We start from the raw sequence: 18748 nt of genomic DNA, 5'->3' as shown, positions 1-18748 counted from the left end.
AGCCGTGCACATCGCCTATGGAAGCTGGAGTTCATCTGACCAAGGCCGACGAACCGCAGGCGGAAGAAGAGAAGACCAAGATGAAGTCGAAGCCCTACCGATCGCTGGTGGGCAGCCTGATGTACCTGGCATGTGGAACACGACCTGACATTTCGGTCGTGGTTGCCAAGTTGAGTCGTTTCCTGGAGAACCCTGGCCAGAAGCACTGGGACGCCGGAATCAAGGTAGTGCGCTACCTACTGAAGACCAAGGACGTGGGCATCACGTACGATGGGTTATGTGGAACCGAGCTCGTCGCCTACTCGGATGCGGACTGGGCCGGCAGCCGCGACGACCGTCGTTCCGTAAGCGGGACGATGTTAATGATGTGCGGTGCTCCTGTGGTGTGGCGTTCGACGTATCAGAAGACTATCGCGTTAAGTTCTACAGAGGCCGAGTATATGGCGCTGAGCGAATGCGTGAAGGAGTGCGTCTGGATGCGCCGTCTATTGAAGGACATTGGCACTGAACAAGTGGGGGCTACGGTGATCTATGAAGACAACCAAGGCGCGATGGCATTGGCGAAGAATGTTGGATACCAAGCTCGCACGAAACACATCGACATACGCTACCACTTCATTCGCGAGAAGGTGGTGAGCAACGAAGTCGCGCTGGAGTATGTGGAGACCAAGAACCAGCTCGCTGACTTCATGACAAAGGGTCTATCGTCGAAGACGCTCCGCTACTTGATGATGTGTAGCAACGTTGGACCCAAGCTCGAGACATCGAATTGAGTGGGGGTGTTGAGGTTGCACTTCGCTGTCTGATCGACTGGATCCCTACCGCGAGGCAGACGGACTGCGCGTGCTGGCACGTGCCACCGGGGTCTGTGATTGAAGATGGGAAGATCTCGCAACCTGATTGGCTGGACTATCTCTGATACTGGAATGTGATTGGACGACAACTTCAATTTGGGTGCTTATGATTTGCATGTGTTGAGTCAACTATTTTGAGCCGCAGCCGTGACTAGGCGGATCAGTCTTACGACTGGCAACTTCGTTTGGACCGCAGCCGAGATCGTTTGGACCACATCTACAAGCCTCACCTACTAGGGAACATTGCATACAGTAGGGACTGTTAGCTGGCAAACACACTAACCTAAATCGAGCTCACTTTCGGATTTCCTTCCAACTACTCACTCGACTACCAAGCCTCATTTGCACACTCTCAATTGTTTTTGCTCATGAAATGTTGGTCGTCTTAGTTGGCGGGCTTCTTGCTTCGTATGTTGAGCTTCTACTCGTGCACTCAAGTTCTCGTTGAAGTAGTCGTTGCTCTCCCCAGCTCTCCACTAGACGAGGTGTCGGAAGACACAGGAACGTCCCAAGAGCCGTACTCGCCGCAATTAGGGCGCCCGCAGTAGGTCCGTGGTCACCACCAAAGATACCATGATAGTCTTCCTGTATCCACCCCTCAGGTCGCGGTTCATAAGGTTCGTCCATGTAGGGGAACGATGCCACCAGCTTCGCTACGGTCCACCCGTTCTCGTGCATATCGTCCAGCACTGAAGCACGAATCACACCGCGAGCCACTCCATCCACACCGCCCACTGCACCGAGCAATGCAGAATCAAAGAGAAGATCCGGCGCAGCCGTCACTTCGTCTTCGGAGCCTGGGTCGGGTTCAACCCAGTCCACATTGTCGTCGTCATCGTCGTAGACAGAATCCCCTTTGCACTCGCCGTCTGAATCCAGGGTTACGTAGGGGTTCATGTCACTGGTCTGGCAATATTAGGATCTTCGTCGAAAACTTCTGACACAGCGTCAAATTACACAATAAACTCTTATAATGTGTCCTTAACATGTACTTATACATGATATACAGACTTGAAGCTGGGAGAAATGTAGAATCGTCGCTTTCTTTCGTTTCTTCGTCGGCTTCAGGCGTACAAGAGGAAACACTCTAATTTGCTTCCTCAGCGTCGCCGCTGCATCAGCAACAGCGCCAATGAACGCATTGTTCAGGTTGCGTTGGGGCGGTGACGTAAGATATAGGATGTCAGAAGCACAAGCTTAGGTTCATCATAAAACATAGCATAACTACCGGAAAATTCGTATAGGTTGCGGAATGACTCTCTCTCGGGGTGGCAGCGTGCGTGCTTAAGCCAGATGCGTCATCCCTCATAACGTGTGGAGACGTACCAATCAGGTCATGGCTTGATTCAGGAGCTGCCACATCGTTCCGAAGTTTGCCAACCTCAATTTGGAAAACATCATCGTCTACACGATCAAACCTGTAGGTGGTGTCTTGTTACGTTCGCCAGAAGCTTTCATCCCCACTGATGACTCAGCAGTCGCTGTATGATACACGATAACATTAGCAGTGTAATGCGTATAATACAAGCCATGAATTCATATCTCCCGGCGTCTGCGTGTTAACGTCTGGATTGTATTGTGCTTCAATGGCTTGCGAGTACGCTTCGCTTTCCTTCTGCTTTTGCCGCTTTAGCTTCTCTATCACCATAAAACACACGGTAGACCAAGATGTAATGAACGCACGTTCATGGTAGACCGCACCAATGTCCAGCCGATCCAGATAATTCATCGACTCCAGTTCGCCGATGAAGAAATCATCACCACGCACGCCTTTCTTCGACTTGCCGGGTCTGATGTAAAATAAGTCATTTGATAGACCAGCAGGGGGTTTGGAGGTCCATCCATCGCGTTTCAGCTCTCCCCAACGATCCTGGAAGGCCATACTTGTTGTCGGGTCTAGTACTTGGTAGTAGCGGGGGGGGGATTCACGAATGAGCCACGAATTAGTGGCCCAGAGTAACACCTGCAAGTTTCGATAGGAAAATGTGTCCCACACAAAATCATATAATATTTTATATGCCGAGAAAAGCTAAAGTCGAGATGATGCACACCTTTGCACTGCCGTGCCGGCAGGATGGGATGGAACCTAACCACATTTGACGTGAAAACTGTATGGAACAATACAAACACGAAGTATAAAATTCTTTAACATGTCTGATACAACATTACGGATTTCGGTAATGTGTCTGATACAGCGTCTCGGTTTGGGGAGCTCATCTAAGACTCCGATACTCGGAATTTGGGAAGCTGAGCTAAAGCTGAGCGGAGACGGTCTGTGACCCCAGTCTGGGATGTGAACTCGGAGTCTGGAGTCTGGGAAGCTGGGTTGAAGCTGAGCGGAAGATATCTGTGACTCCGAGTCTGGGATGTGATATACGAAGATCAAGATAAAAGATATCCAAAGTTCAAGATAATGTTCAAGGCGTATTCTATGCAAAATGAAAAGTATAGGGTACAAAGGAAGTTCAAGATGGTGTATATTTGGTGTGGCGCGGTTATTCCACTACCACTAATTGTTCTGTTCCAACTACATGCGGCTAAGTACCAAGCGTCACACGAACTGAACACCGGGGGGCCAGGAATGCAGAAGTCGACGAGCGGCTGACGGTACACCTCCTCGTCGGACGCAAACCCACCCGTCTGCGTCACCTCTATAATGAACGGGTGCGACCGACACAGAAGAGGCGGGTAATACCCAGTTCACAGGTACTCCCTAGGTACCTGCAGCAGGTGACTCAGTCCAAAACCCGCCTTCGAACCCGTCACATTGACCTGACGTTGATTCACGTTAACATGTCCACGCACAGCTCAACACCCCCGACCACATGTGCAGCCCGATTTCGTTGGCGAATGAATTTCATCAATGTGGTCCACACGAAACCGTCGGTAAGTATCGACCGACCACCAGCAACACGTTCCTAATTGAACGTATTGACAGCGGTCCAAGAAAACCTATCTTCAATGTGCAATGAAATCACAGCGTGTAGATGTGTATGGAAGGTGCACTGGCCGTCGCCAGAGTCGCCGGTAGCGAGGGCGAACGGATCACATCGCCCTGCAACAAATGACTGCGGACCACCATTGCCTTTGTAGTCATTTACGAGAGCGACATACGCTTCGAACCCGTCTTGGAGTAGGGTCCTGCGCGGCGTGAATCCAACTTTAACTTGCCCTAAGCCGACAATGTCCCCCACGCGGCATCTCATCACGTCGGTACCGCGAGTCGCAGCGGTACCGACCCTGTCGGTAACAAGCCAAACGCGCCAGCGCTCAGTCTTATTGCTGGCTTTGAGGGTAACACTAACTCGTCGCGTGCGTCGTCCCGTCGACATGCTGGCTGTTTGCTTGGTTCACATGACCGTAAGGCCCTAGGTTACCGAGTATCGGTTCAAACGAGCACGAGGAGTGGTAGCCGTAGGACGAGAGCAGGGACAGGACAGCAACGAACTTCAGTGACCGCACAGCGAGGCACTTGGCAGCAGGAGCAGGAGCTGAGCGGGCTTGGGCGATAAAGCGAAAATGCATAGCGCGCAGGACGAAGTGCAGCACAGACCGCAACCAACAGAAGCTTCAAAGTACCCAAATAAGACCTGAGGACGTTGAATACACGGGGTGGTGCAATTTTTTCAGACGGAAAAGGCAACTGTCTCATATGAGGGGGTGAATGTGTCAAATTATGTAGCGGTTCCAGATTAGTAGTGTAATCGGATTATCAAGGATGTAACCCAACACCGGTGTCCCCAAGCCACGTGAATGGTTGAGCGCAGTTGGCCAGGGAGAGACCACGTCGCAATCTCCCAACCCGCCCTGAATATCTCTACATCCTCCTTCGCCCACTGCAGGGACAGTTTGGATTTTTAGCAGCATCGGCGGCAATAGCGCTAACGTTCGAAAGCCAAGCTATAAGTCCTGCTGGAGTTAAAACAGTAATTAACGCTATAGGGCTTGCTCGAGTCGCTACTTTTAAGATACTGGAGAGTTGGGCTAATAACGCGTGTTAATCACACAAAGGCCACAGTGCCTAAATGGGCAATAACCCGCGCTTGTCCCCACTATTGATGCCCAAGTCGCCACCGTGGTCGATTGCGACGTTGGGACTAACCTAATCCAGTCTGCCTCCACGCCCCCCCCCCAGTAGGAGAATAGCAAATCGACAACTGGCAACACGAGGCGCAGTTTCACTGGTCGGAGGGCTAGGGACAGGCGTGATGGTAGCAACAGCTGGTCATCTCATTGGTGGAGAACAACACCCGATGACGCTACACAAGTCCAAATGGAAATCACCAGAGCTCGCGATGGCGCTCACGGTGGTCGTCGAACTCGACGACGCGCAGCCGGTAGGAGGACGAGAGGTTGATCACCATGCCGCTGCAATGACGCCAACCACAAAAGCACTATTGCTACGTGGCCTAAAATGCAGACAGCGTCGGTTAATTACCAAACATATTGCCTCATCTCATGCGCCTGCTTCTAAGTCGTAGTATCTGCGGCCAGCACATACCTAGATCAAAATGGAAAAGAACAACGATGGAAATATTACCAGCCTCCGATTATGATCGCGGATTTGCTCTTTCAGCTTTTAGGGCTTAAAGCTACCGCTCTCTCCGGACTATAATTTCCAAAACTTGCGTGTCTAAAACATATTTCACAAAAAAATGGATACAACGGCGTATTTACGTATGGGCGCATTTGCTATCTTGCTCTTTGAAAGGACGTCACGTACGTAAGCTTGCAAGGGACGTGCGTCGTGTTGGTGAATGTGGTCAAATCTTGTTCCCGATTTACACAGTTAATTCCCAACCTGAACAAACTAACCTTTTCAGCAAACCACGGCATTCCTCTCGGCTAAGTTTATAGTAGATCTGCCTTGGTACCGTAATCGTTTTAGAAATGTAGTTACGCTCGAAAAAAACGGTGCCACGTTGTCAGCAATGTGCGCCACGTTTTTCGCGAAGGGCCGCGAAGTATCCACCGTGGGTCTGCGTAAGTTGCCAAATGATCCACGTTTGGACACATGCGAACAGACGTCTAAATACGGGTTCTTGCACCTTGAGCTTGCTGAGAGGTCACGTTAGCCTATCACTCCGGTTTAGTATGAGTGATGTTTCAACTTCAAGTTGATCCCCAAGTTCAACCGAAACGTTTCTAAGCCATTTCTGTAGAATTTAATGTTTTTATGGACTGAAACACATTTTATGTAGTTTACATGAGCATAGCGATGTATTCTATTGGCTATGAATACAAATCGTGTGTTGGTAAAGATCTGCGATCATCTTTCAGCTGCCGTGAAGCTGTTACTATAAGTATCTCGCTTTGCGCCCGCTGACGATGCGTGACCCTCGAGTATTCACGTATATTTGCTTCGCAGCTACGTCCACTATGCGCAAGATGCTCAGGTGTTCGAGGCCACTTTCGATTACAACTAGACAGTCGGCTTGCCGCCCAAGTCATGGGCCCCTGGGCAGTGTATACTAGGCAACATAAAAGAGAGCAATGTGTGGTTGAATCCGGATGTCGAACTTGATGTTGGCATGCCTAGAATGTGAAGAGTAATGGGCAGGCTCCGACCCCCTCTTCGCGAACACATCTTCACGTGTAAGTACGTTTAAACGCCCCGATGCATTCATCGCTGAATAAAACCCACGTGTAAGTATGTTAATACACCCCAATGTATTCGTTGATTAATAGAAATATCCCTAACTGATCAACTCGAGTATTCTTACACCGACAGAGTTGCTAAGCGATTAAACCAGTTCATCGATCGATCAAGAATTGCACCTACAACACAAAACTTTGTGATCAACAGAATGCACCACCTTTGAGCGCATAATTTGCGCAATACCTAGAAGATGATGGAATGAGGTATTTTCGACAGTCCGCTGGGTGGTATGTTCCTTCTCATCCCTAAACAAGTTTTGACCTATAGAGGACGCTTGCCATTCTATCTAGCGAGTGACTGGGATATCCGCATTCACTGAAGGACAGTACACAGCGTAGGTGATGTGGCTACACTATTTACGAATCGTACATAAGAAACCGCAGCTTTTAATGATCGACATATTCCAGGGTGGGGCTCAGTGAGCGTAGCTCCACTCACGACAGCGACAATGCGTGATGTCTGTTACTGCAGATCAATTTTCTATAGTTCCCGCTTTTGCGTGCGCCACGAAAACAACCCTCCCAGGGCAAACTTGCCAAGACGGCGTCGTGGTCACGCCACTGAACCGCCGTGATGGGGTTCCAAAACAAGCGTTCTACGTCGCCTTGTCCATGGCTAAGAGCTTAGCCGGGCTGAAACAAAAGCAATACGAGAAATTATCTAGAGAATTTCAGCCAAACGAAGCAACGGTGAACGAAATGTTGCGTCTTATTGGAATGGTACGCTTGGCGCCATATGTATCCTCGGCAGATGTCGTGGAACTTAGAGGCTGGAAGGCTAGACAGCATGTTTAATTGCGCCATTTCGTATCATTCACTTTATCCCCACATATTGCACGGTGTTTGATCTAGTTAAGCTTTTCGCTCACACGTATCTGACATTCTCTATTTGATATTAACATAGACAATCCGCCCAGGTTGGGTTAGCAGCAGGATATTATTATCCATGAATATGTGAAGTCATAATGGCTTTGCAAAATCGTTGCTAGGGATGATTGACGGCGAGAGCACCCCGAAGTTAACAAGTGATTAACTACAATAGTCCGTAGTTACTGATCAAGTGTTCCAAATTAATCTTAACAAAAACGTAATCACCATGTATAACGATTTTGTCGACCTTTCTTAATATAATGCACATCCTTGCTGTCGCCGATACCACCTTCAACCGGTCGGCCTAAATGGTTGGATCAATGGTGAAGCAATTCGGAATATTCTTCACATGGATTTCCAACTCTACAAAGGAATCGTAAAGCTGGTGTATCGCTTGATCTGACAGCGAGGGCCATGTCCGGCGATTTAACGCCACCGCGTGATCCTCGTCGGGGCAAGTGAGATTCACTATGTATACCTTGCCGTGAATACTCTTCTCGCACCAAAATTCATTGGCAACTTTGCTGGTCATTCCCACTCTTCCATGACGATTCTCGTTTCATCCACTATGACCACATTAACCACAGGTAACGAAGATTTTTGACGGAAGCTTGAGCCGACGTATCCTCTCGCCCTTAATACACTTGATACATTGCCTTGGCACAAATGCGCACAGCTCAACGGTTCCCGTCAGGGTTCGGCCCAAGCGCAAACTCCTCTCGCACTTCCGCAGCGAGGATGTCAGCAAACGTGCTCTTACTGGATTCTGGTAAGCCGCGTAATACAACGGGGCTTGCATCGAGGTCCCACGATCCACCAATGAAGTCATCAACGATGCTCAACGCCACTTGGCGCCACTGCATAGCGCGCTCGTAGCTCATCCGCTTGAATTCCATCAACACCAGCCCTACAAAAGATACGAATACGCAGTAAAACAAATCTGAGTGCCGCCGTTTTTTACATTTCTACAAAATTCTTTCAGATTTGGTGAAGCCATTTCTTATCTATTTTGCCTTTTACGTGGTCTGCATATTCTTACGGATACGATCATCCCATATCCTATCGTTTTTGCTATTTTGACCATCCGTCTTTTCAGTCACCTTTTGATTGAAGAAAAGCCTGTAAGTCACAGAGGTGACCTCGAAGCTCTATCATGGCGGGACGAAAGCACTAAGTGCATTCAGCCGCAACAGACACGCGCGCAAGCTCAACCACCTCCACGGCGATGCGGCGCAAGATATTGGAACCTTGCGGAGCCAGCGCGCGTACCCACTTGGTGGCCACGGAATGCACATGCGCTTCTGTGCCAGCACCAGCTCCAGCACCGCGATGACGACACCGGAGGTGAGGGAAGCAGACGATGCGCTGGAAAAGATGTTTAGCTCGGGACAGAAAAGGACGGTGACAGAACGTAAGACGCTTCCAGTCAGAGAAGTTCTGCGTAGCAGACATTCATAAAGTTTTATTTCGCTAAATCTTTCAAAGGTGCTCACAATTCAGTGAAGACGGTCGACTACGTTACCCTACCCAACAGCTGCCACTACGTTACGGTCAGAGGGCATCCGCGTGTGCTGGCTACCACGGAAACCTCTACCATTGCAGAAATGAAGGCGGTGCTTGATGGATGCCGCGCACTTGATGCCAAGGCCCGATCTTATCGAAGTCCCGTGTGGAAGGAGGAGTCGGTTCGGGTCCATGTCGCACATCAGCACCAATATGAAGAGATGGATCAGAGCGTGGAGACGCTGCTGGTGTGAGTAGCGAGCTCTGAGACGCTTGCGGAGCTTTCATGCGCAACTGACGCGCGCATAGCAAGAATATCATCGCATCGCCCCAGGGGATGGCGATCCCGTGATGTCTCCAAATGCAACTCCGTAACTGTTGACTTACATAGCACAGCTCGCAGTGAACAGGGCGTAGCTGCTCTCATGGATCGCTTACGAGAACAAAATATGATGCTTCGGCGCAAGGAGACCGATCTCAGGGCATTTGCTGCCTCGCTGAACGGAAAGCAAGTTGCGCTGCAAGATCAAGGTCGTCTTCACGAGGAAGAACGGCACCGGATCAATGGTCGGTTAGCTCTTAATGAGAGATTGGAGCAGCGTTACCGTACGTCACTCGCTACAGGCCAAGAAGACAAGAAAGCTTGGAAGCGAGATCGAGCCGCAATTCAGAAGAAAACGTTCCGGCTGATTTCCATGCTCAAAAGCAGAAAGCGTTCCACGAGTACACCCCCCGCAATTGAGGAATGAAAGCGTAAATGTGATATCGAGCAAGAAGTGAACCGTGCTGCGCAGGTAGCTCAAGCGAATGGGCTACACGACGCCAAAGAGCTGCAAAGCGTTATCGATGATATGGTTGCGACTAGCTTCCTACACTGCGTGTAGAGCGACCGAATATCACATCGAGCAGTTTGCGAAGCAGTTTGCTGAGCCCTCACTAGGTAAGTTTAGCATCCTTTCCTCTTTAATTTACTCCCTATTACTAAACTACGTTTTGTCTTCTGTACCTTTAGATGCTATCTCGACAAGAAAAAAGAGCGCACGTTCGCCGTCAAAATGATGAAGATATTACACCAGGCCAAAGGCGTCGAGCTCGGCGAAAACTAGTTCAACTTCTCGGAGACTCGGAACAATCTATGACACGACAGCAATGGCGCGACAGTGTGACAGCTGTCCCACACGGTCATTTCCAATCGCTCTACCGAAAGATTTAGGCTGCCATGCGTGACTTAAACTCGGCGTATTCGCTGTTACGTTTATGGCTTCATTTTCTTTCACTCTTAAGCAGATCATTATGCGAGACCGAAGTCAGATAACCCGTAAAAAATCGTTTACCAATACGCTATTTAACCGAAATGCATTCTTCTCTTGTCGGCAGACTGAAAGAGCTCACGTGCGATGCGTACTCGACAGAGGACTCGAGACGCGGTACTGTTTAGGAGCCATGCGCATATGAATTCCAACCGCGTTACAGTTGAAGTAAATTGAATTGTAACGTAGTGGTAGCTTGGGCTCGTACAGGGCAAAATGAAAAGTGATATTGTAACATAAAGTCCGCAATCTCTTGTATTCTAGACCAGCTACTCACTTCACTCGTTGTTCAATGCAATTGTTAATTGACGGTTCTCCCCGTTAATTTCACCTTGAAGCCGTCCCGTAAGTCGTCCCATAATACGTACCACGAAAATATAAATTACGTGCTCCGTAATAGATTACAAAAACAGTATTATATAACGCAGTGCGTTACATAAATAGTGCTATCGGATTGGTCGATGGGTACATCGTGTAATTTGATTCGGAATTATCCATAGGGCTGAGCAAAATCCTTTCACCTAGCACTAGCAATCAATCGGAAAAGCAATACACCAGGAAAACACCTCTGCTGGATATGCTCTACCAAGTTAATTCAATACTGTGGATGCTATCAGATCTGGATGCGTAGAACTAATACGAACAATGAATAACCGAACGGGTACGTATATGAAATGGTGGCGAAAAGCTTCAAACTGACAGCTCTCGATCGTCCCAAGCCCCAACCGAGACATTCAACGGCGACGGCGTACATTGCAGGACGGCTCGACGGCCTCTCCTTCAACGCTACCCGAAGTAGTTGTGAGCGTGGTATCAGTGGCATCTGTAGTCGCTGTTTGGATACTTTCACCAGACCCAGACGAAGGAATCGCAGCGCTTCCCTCAGACCCGCCAACAGACCCGCCAAAGCCGCCCATGCCCGAGCCTCCACCAAAGCCGCCCATACCCGAGCCACCGCCCATGCCCGAGCCGCCGCCCATACCACCAGCACCGCCGGTCGTCGTGCTCGTGGAGTCGGCCATGACGCCGCCGTCCGCCGTGAGCGTGCCCGCGGCCGTGATGGTCTGCGCGCGCGTCATGTCCACGCCGACGGAGATCCAGGCCAGAACGCCGTCCGACACCGAGCCACCCAGCAACACGTACTCGAACACGGGGTCGAAGTCCTCGGCCGCCTCCTCCGACAGGATCGAGTCGTCGGCGTTCGTGGTGAGCTCCTGCGTGTTGGTGCTGTAGGGCGCCGTGAGCTCCACCTCGCTGATGAGGTCCTGGTCGAAGAAGAGCTGGCCCACGTGCGACGCGTAGCCGCCCGAGTACGTGTTGTTCTCCAGCAGCGTGCCGTTGTACGTGCCGATGATGTGGATGTGCGTGGCGCGCGACGTGTAGTGGCCCGGGAAGATGGACGTGTAGGACGCGACGCCGTCCTCGTCGGTGGGCGTGAGTCCGCGCAGGAAGGTCTTGTCGAGGTTGGTGGTGTCGGAGCTGTCGCCGTTGCCGCTGGCCACGATGCCCGAGTACACACCCGTGGCGTTGCAGTGCCAGAAGTCGAGGTACAGGCCCTCCACGGGCTCACACGTGTTCACGTCCACGATCTGGATCTCCGCGTACAGGTCGACGCCCTCCTGGTCCTCGCGGATGTCGGAGCGCACGAGCTCGCCGTTGACGTAGTACGGGCCCTGCGTGACCTCCGGCTCGAGGATGCACTTGACGTCGTCACCGAAGAGCTCGCTGGAGTTCGTGTCGGCGGTGAGACCCGTGAGGTTGGACTTGTGACTCGTGGCCAGCACGGTGTCGAGGTCGAGGCGGCGTTGGCGTTGGCGGCGCTCAGCACGGATGCTGTCGGCCTTGGCTGCGCGGCGAGCCACGGCGCGCTCCTGCAATCGGCGCGAGGCGTCCGAGTTGGCGCAGTCCTTGAGCGAGCGCTTGCCCTCGGCCATGAAGAGTCGGCGCTGCTGTAGGCGCTCGGGTGTGCGAGCGTGCGCAGGCTGGCCGCCGTGGGCGGAGGCAGCGTCGGGTAGTGTGATGGCTGCGAGGGCAGCAGTGGCGGCGACGAGTGCAGCGGAGATGCGGACCATGGTAGAAGGGCTGGACAGGAAGGCCGGTTGGGTCGGTGGTTGGTGTTGCCGTGGGCTTGCAGGTGGTGGTGAAGTTGCTGCGCTGGTCGCGAAATTGGAAGTGGGGATGAGGTTAATGATCAAGCAGTGCAGTCGATGGTATCGGTTGCCCAGGTTTGAGCAATTTGCGTCGCTGGATGAATGTGGCTCACGTCATGTCCAGTACTTGTAGCCAAATCTCGAGGTTGCGGGCATTTCTCTGGTCGTGGCAGCGCAAGTGCACGACACATCGCGCCAGTCGAGGCGAGCCCACTCTTTGTGTGTTTGTATTGGAGAAATTAATGACGTGGTGCCTGGTTGAGTGCATTCAACGATATGTCAGGAAGCCCAAACTTGGTCAATTCGGCCCGGTGGTCTGCAGCACGAGGGCAAATCCTGAGAAACATCCAGTCACGCGAGCTCGTTTATAGAGGCCGGACTGGGGAGGGCCGTCCACACGCTGGTTTAACATGACCTGCACTAGGATTTATGCAACAAGGCAACGGCTGGATCTCACTGCAAGTCGGAGCGGTCCAGACCAGACAACCCTGTGTCCAACCCGCATAGTAAAGTCCCGGTGATCCAGCCACTCCCGTCGAATGCTCAACGTACGTAGGCTAAGGAGACCGAGTCAGGGCGGTAACTAGTACATGTAAGATCAGACGGCCACCGCCACCGTCACGTGCGCGCGAGTCATGAGTTGGTGCATGAGTTGAGACTGGATCAAGCGAGCAAGTCCCGGGCGTCCAGCGCGCAGTCGTCGTAGCTGAAGGTGCCTGCCTCCCCTTGACTATTTGCGACACAATCTAGCAACACACAACGAAATACTGTTCGATGATACCCAGTTGGCTAAGATTTGAAAAGAGTCATCGGAGTCGCGTCATGGTCAGCTGGGTCGGTTTTCGGGAGCTCAACTTTGCGCGTAGGACTCACCAATTCACGACTACGGTCCATGTTGACTCAAAGGAGCCCAGACGTATGAGAATTTTCAAGCTCTGACTTGGCTACTTGCACCCTGTTGATAAGTTGCGCAGTGTGCACACGGCTCGGGTATCAAACTCAATTTCGCCAGCATTGGGAATTTGACATTATAGTTGTTGAGCAACATAGACTCGACCTGAGTTGGAGGCTCCCGTGCATCACCAAGGAGATTGGTCGAAATTCCCTCCATTGCCAACGCGACGGTCTCCACATCGTCGGAGTCTCATCTCAACAAATCAACCACCGAACCGAGATCGCGAGCAAATCGCGACACCCACCATCTGATCGTTATCAATTACCTGGTAAATGCGTCAATGGCGAGCGTCTGCGATTGGCGAGATGTGTCGAGCATATCGGACAATAGCGTAGACAGACCTTAGCCGTTTTTGTAGCCTTCACAACTACGCTATGCCAGAATGGGATCACACCAATCTGCGTCATTCATCTGCACCAGCTTGAATCTCAGTGAATCCTTGCGTTGGAAAGCCACATCGAGCTCAACCCGCAATACGACCGTAGCGCACAAGGGATCCTGGTACTTCCTCGGTCGTGCTCGTGCTGGTGGTCCAGCGAAACGCGGCAACGAACACGACCATTATATTCATTTCCGATTTTGCGACCAGTGTAACAACTCCAGCAGCACCTCCCGACAACACCAAACACCAACCACCGACCCAACCGGCCTTCCTGTCCAGCCCTTCTACCATGGTCCGCATCTCCGCTGCACTCGTCGCCGCCACTGCTGCCCTCGCAGCCATCACACTACCCGACGCTGCCTCCGCCCACGGCGGCCAGCCTGCGCACGCTCGCACACCCGAGCGCCTACAGCAGCGCCGACTCTTCATGGCCGAGGGCAAGCGCTCGCTCAAGGACTGCGCCAACTCGGACGCCTCGCGCCGATTGCAGGAGCGCGCCGTGGCTCGCCGCGCAGCCAAGGCCGACAGCATCCGTGCTGAGCGCCGCCAACGCCAACGCCGCCTCGACCTCGACACCGTGCTGGCCACGAGTCACAAGTCCAACCTCACGGGTCTCACCGCCGACACGAACTCCAGCGAGCTCTTCGGTGACGACGTCAAGTGCATCCTCGAGCCGGAGGTCACGCAGGGCCCGTACTACGTCAACGGCGAGCTCGTGCGCTCCGACATCCGCGAGGACCAGGAGGGCGTCGACCTGTACGCGGAGATCCAGATCGTGGACGTGAACACGTGTGAGCCCGTGGAGGGCCTGTACCTCGACTTCTGGCACTGCAACGCCACGGGTGTGTACTCGGGCATCGTGGCCAGCGGCAACGGCGACAGCTCCGACACCACCAACCTCGACAAGACCTTCCTGCGCGGACTCACGCCCACCGACGAGGACGGCGTCGCGTCCTACACGTCCATCTTCCCGGGCCACTACACGTCGCGCGCCACGCACATCCACATCATCGGCACGTACAACGGCACGCTGCTGGAGAACAACACGTACTCGGGCGGCTACGCGTCGCACGTGGGCCAGCTCTTCTTCGACCAGGACCTCATCAGCGAGGTGGAGCTCACGGCGCCCTACAGCACCAACACGCAGGAGCTCACCACGAACGCCGACGACTCGATCCTGTCGGAGGAGGCGGCCGAGGACTTCGACCCCGTGTTCGAGTACGTGTTGCTGGGTGACTCGGTGTCGGACGGTGTGCTGGCCTGGATCTCCGTCGGCGTGGACATGACGCGCGCGCAGACCATCACGGCCGCGGGCACGCTCACGGCGGACGGCGGCGTCATGGCCGACTCCACGAGCACGACGACCGGCGGTGCTGGTGGTATGGGCGGCGGCTCCGGCGTGGGTGGCTTTGGCGGGTCGGTTGGCGGACCTGGGAGCGGTCCCGCCAATGGTTTTGCGGGATCTGCGGCTACCTTGAGCGGCTCCAGTGCATGAAGCACGCAAGCAGAGCGCCTGGCTGTCGGGCGCTGTTGAGTTATACATGTATCCTGGCACCGGGTAGGCCCCCACATTGCACAATGAATGGAAACGCAGCGCAATAAACAAATGAGTTGGCTTATGTTCTCATGTTGCTGTGCCAGTGAGATTGTGGGTCATTGTTATCGGCTAAGCTTGTCAATTGGATGCTCCAAGTTGAAGTTGCTCTTATTTTGTCGGTCATGTCGCCAATCACCTTGACACCTTTACGTTTGTATGCCGCAAGTTGAAGCTGCTCTTATTAACGACAATAGACTCAACAGTAGCAGAGCAACAGTTTGCTCAGCAAGCATCGACTGTTGCAACACGCATTAGCTTTCGGCTGCCATACGCGTGAGGAAAACAACTGCGGCTGTTGACCCGCTACAGATACCTACTAAGGAACCGTGACGACGACAGGAGCATGGACAATGACCATGATGTGACGGAAGGACGGTCACTCACGCGACACTTCGTGAAGATGAGTGTATTTATTCCATACATCTCGTACACAGCTTCAGAAAGCCAGCTATGCACTACTATACTACAACTAACATTACTACCACCGCCACTCCTACATAACCCATTAAACTTGCTTACACATCGGACGTCTGGGCCGGCGACGCCTCCGACTCCGCCTTTGCGTCTATCTTCGAGGTCGGCACCGTACTCGGCGAGGACTTGTGGCCTTCCGCACTGCCATCTGCAGCCTCAGACGAGTAGGCGGGGTTGGTGTTGTCGGTGCCGGTGGAGGCGGACTTGGGTGCGGATGGCAGACCCAGACCGCCCGTGATCCCCGAGAGGCTGTGTGTGATTTCCGACAGACCCTTGGTTGCGTCCACGCCACTGCTGCCCCCGATCGGAAGACCTGGTAGCGACGGTAATTTTCCGCCGTCGGCGAGGCCGCTTGTGATGGAGTCCAGGCCACCGCCGCCGTTGGTAAGGTGGTTGGTAATAGCACCTAGGCCCCCGTTGCTTAGTGATGACAGGGCGCCGCCACCAGAGAGTGCGCTCAGGTCCGTGGGGACGACGCTCTTGCCTCCTGTGGCGCCGTTGGTGAGCGCCGACAACGCACCCGGGCTAGACAAGCTTGACGGCAGCAACTTCGACAGACCTGCAACGCCGCCGGCGTTGCCCGACAGACTTTTGGCGAGCGGGTCAACGCCGGTTAGACCAGGAAGCGCCGCACCGGTGCTCATGTCTGCGCTGTGTCCTTGCAGCTGCTGGGGCGTCGTGGTGCTGGCGCCACCCGTCAGAGTGGAAAAGCCGATGGGCGAATCGTAGCCGGCTCGCAGCAATTTTCGCTCGGACGAGGCGAGCACTGCGAGAGAGAGGAACACAAGCGTGGACAGTAGCTGCATTATTGACGCGTGGGTGGGAGATACTGCTGCGGGAGCTGGTAGTGGTGGAGTTGGTTGTTTGATGCGAGAGTGATTTGGAAATGAGATGATAGCCGAGGTTCTCCTGCCTTTTCACCACCAGCGTGGAGATTCGGGGCGCCAGTGAATAGGACTAAGGAATGTCGTGTGGTGCGCACAGCGAGTGATTGAGGAACAATGACTTTGCGTTGATAAGATTTGGTTCGTGTCTCCCTCCACAAGTGGACAGGACCCCTCCGGTACGAATCGTTCTACAGTCTCAGTGGTTGGGTAGCTGTCGTCTCAGTGCGACCGTGCACATGCTGGGTATGTGTCCCCGCCCATGGGTGCCAAATGGACTCGCCGCATGGTTCTAGGCGCCGCGCAAAAACCATGAGGAAACAAACTCCTGAGTTGAGTCGATTGCCCTGGCGGTTGTGTCCTCAAACGAAGTCAGTCATACAAGCTAAAAACACGAATCTTGTGCCAAAAGGTATTACATGTAGCGACGGGTGGCACGATCTGTAAACTCAGATGCGGCATCGGAGACACCTACGATGCCTTCCTCTTTACTTCATTTTGTGTGCTCCAGTAAACCTAGTTTCTTACCTATGCTCGACTACGGAGAAGCAAGAGATTGTGAACGTTCTTGTGCATGTATTTCCGCGATACTGGCGCGAAACCAACAACGGCCGATCTAATTAGGAGCCACACGAGAAGGACTCCATCGGCACAGCTGCAACACTTCTTATCCACGATCGATACAACCCGCATCTGGGGTCAAACCGCATGGGGATCAACTGCCCACACTGCCGGCAACGGTGTTAATGCCCATGGTGTGCGTTGGCGCTCCTTTCGATACTACCGCCTGCAAAAGTCGACAGAATGCTTACTCAACCACCATACCCAAAGTTACGAACTCGTGCCAGACGGGGGAGTTGGGGACTAGCATCACCTCCGCATTCATTTCCAAATCACTCTCGCATCAAACAACCAACTCCACCACTACCAGCTCCCGCAGCAGTATCTCCCACCCACGCGTCAATAATGCAGCTACTGTCCACGCTTGTGTTCCTCTCTCTCGCAGTGCTCGCCTCGTCCGAGCGAAAATTGCTGCGAGCCGGCTACGATTCGCCCATCGGCTTTTCCACTCTGACGGGTGGCGCCAGCACCACGACGCCCCAGCAGCTGCAAGGACACAGCGCAGACATGAGCACCGGTGCGGCGCTTCCTGGTCTAACCGGCGTTGACCCGCTCGCCAAAAGTCTGTCGGGCAACGCCGGCGGCGTTGCAGGTCTGTCGAAGTTGCTGCCGTCAAGCTTGTCTAGCCCGGGTGCGTTGTCGGCGCTCACCAACGGCGCCACAGGAGGCAAGAGCGTCGTCCCCACGGACCTGAGCGCACTCTCTGGTGGCGGCGCCCTGTCATCACTAAGCAACGGGGGCCTAGGTGCTATTACCAACCACCTTACCAACGGCGGCGGTGGCCTGGACTCCATCACAAGCGGCCTCGCCGACGGCGGAAAATTACCGTCGCTACCAGGTCTTCCGATCGGGGCAGCAGTGGCGTGGACGCAACCAAGGGTCTGTCGGAAATCACACACAGCCTCTCGGGGATCACGGGCGGTCTGGGTCTGCCATCCGCACCCAAGTCCGCCTCCACCGGCACCGACAACACCAACCCCGCCTACTCGTCTGAGGCTGCAGATGGCAGTGCGGAAGGCCACAAGTCCTCGCCGAGTACGGTGCCGACCTCGAAGATAGACGCAAAGGCGGAGTCGGAGGCGTCGCCGGCCCAGACGTCCGATGTGTAAGCAAGTTTAATGGGTTATGTAGGAGTGGCGGTGGTAGTAATGTTAGTTGTAGTATAGTAGTGCATAGCTGGCTTTCTGAAGCTGTGTACGAGATGTATGGAATAAATACACTCATCTTCACGAAGTGTCGCGTGAGTGACCGTCCTTCCGTCACATCATGGTCATTGTCCATGCTCCTGTCGTCGTCACGGTTCCTTAGTAGGTATCTGTAGCGGGTCAACAGCCGCAGTTGTTTTCCTCACGCGTATGGCAGCCGAAAGCTAATGCGTGTTGCAACAGTCGATGCTTGCTGAGCAAACTGTTGCTCTGCTACTGTTGAGTCTATTGTCGTTAATAAGAGCAGCTTCAACTTGCGGCATACAAACGTAAAGGTGTCAAGGT

The 18748-nt window shown here is 53.3% G+C and overlaps 5 protein-coding genes across 6 annotated transcripts; 2 read left to right on the top strand and 3 right to left on the bottom strand.

Moving 5' to 3' along the window:
- Window positions 1–1220: 1220 nt before the first annotated feature.
- Window positions 1221–1751, bottom strand: IUM83_04101 (uncharacterized protein; the record flags this gene model as incomplete). The annotated part of the gene is made up of 1 exon (XM_067928148.1): window positions 1221–1751. One exon carries the CDS (start codon window positions 1749–1751, stop codon window positions 1221–1223), a length of 531 nt encoding a protein of 176 aa, XP_067793975.1.
- A 6308-nt stretch (window positions 1752–8059) lies between these two features.
- IUM83_04100 (LYR motif containing protein 1) lies at window positions 8060–12129 on the bottom strand (the record flags this gene model as incomplete). The annotated part of the gene is made up of 2 exons (XM_067928147.1): window positions 8060–8289; window positions 11142–12129. 2 exons carry the CDS (start codon window positions 12127–12129, stop codon window positions 8060–8062), a joined length of 1218 nt encoding a protein of 405 aa, XP_067794018.1.
- A 1842-nt stretch (window positions 12130–13971) lies between these two features.
- On the top strand, window positions 13972–15177 carry IUM83_04099 (LYR motif containing protein 1; the record flags this gene model as incomplete). 2 transcript variants are annotated; one of them, XM_067928146.1, is made up of 1 exon in its annotated part: window positions 13972–15177. In XM_067928146.1, one exon carries the CDS (start codon window positions 13972–13974, stop codon window positions 15175–15177), a length of 1206 nt encoding a protein of 401 aa, XP_067793954.1. The 2 variants fall into 2 exon arrangements, with proteins under 2 accessions (XP_067793954.1, XP_067793953.1); XM_067928145.1 differs by having other exon boundaries at window positions 14110–15177.
- A 617-nt stretch (window positions 15178–15794) lies between these two features.
- IUM83_04098 (Glutathionyl-hydroquinone reductase YqjG) lies at window positions 15795–16559 on the bottom strand (the record flags this gene model as incomplete). The annotated part of the gene is made up of 1 exon (XM_067928144.1): window positions 15795–16559. One exon carries the CDS (start codon window positions 16557–16559, stop codon window positions 15795–15797), a length of 765 nt encoding a protein of 254 aa, XP_067793955.1.
- Window positions 16560–17603: 1044 nt separating this feature from the next.
- On the top strand, window positions 17604–18367 carry IUM83_04097 (Glutathionyl-hydroquinone reductase YqjG; the record flags this gene model as incomplete). The annotated part of the gene is made up of 2 exons (XM_067928143.1): window positions 17604–18137; window positions 18206–18367. The coding sequence occupies 2 exons, from the start codon at window positions 17604–17606 to the stop codon at window positions 18365–18367; spliced, it is 696 nt and encodes a 231-aa protein (XP_067793952.1).
- Window positions 18368–18748: the final 381 nt, after the last annotated feature.

The sequence above is a fragment of the Phytophthora cinnamomi genome, assembly GCF_018691715.1.
Source record: "Phytophthora cinnamomi strain GKB4 chromosome Unknown Contig27, whole genome shotgun sequence".
NCBI lineage: Eukaryota > Oomycota > Peronosporomycetes > Peronosporales > Peronosporaceae > Phytophthora > Phytophthora cinnamomi.
The sequence above is the reverse complement of the archived record's forward strand: the minus strand, read 5'-3'. Positions and strand labels throughout refer to the sequence as shown.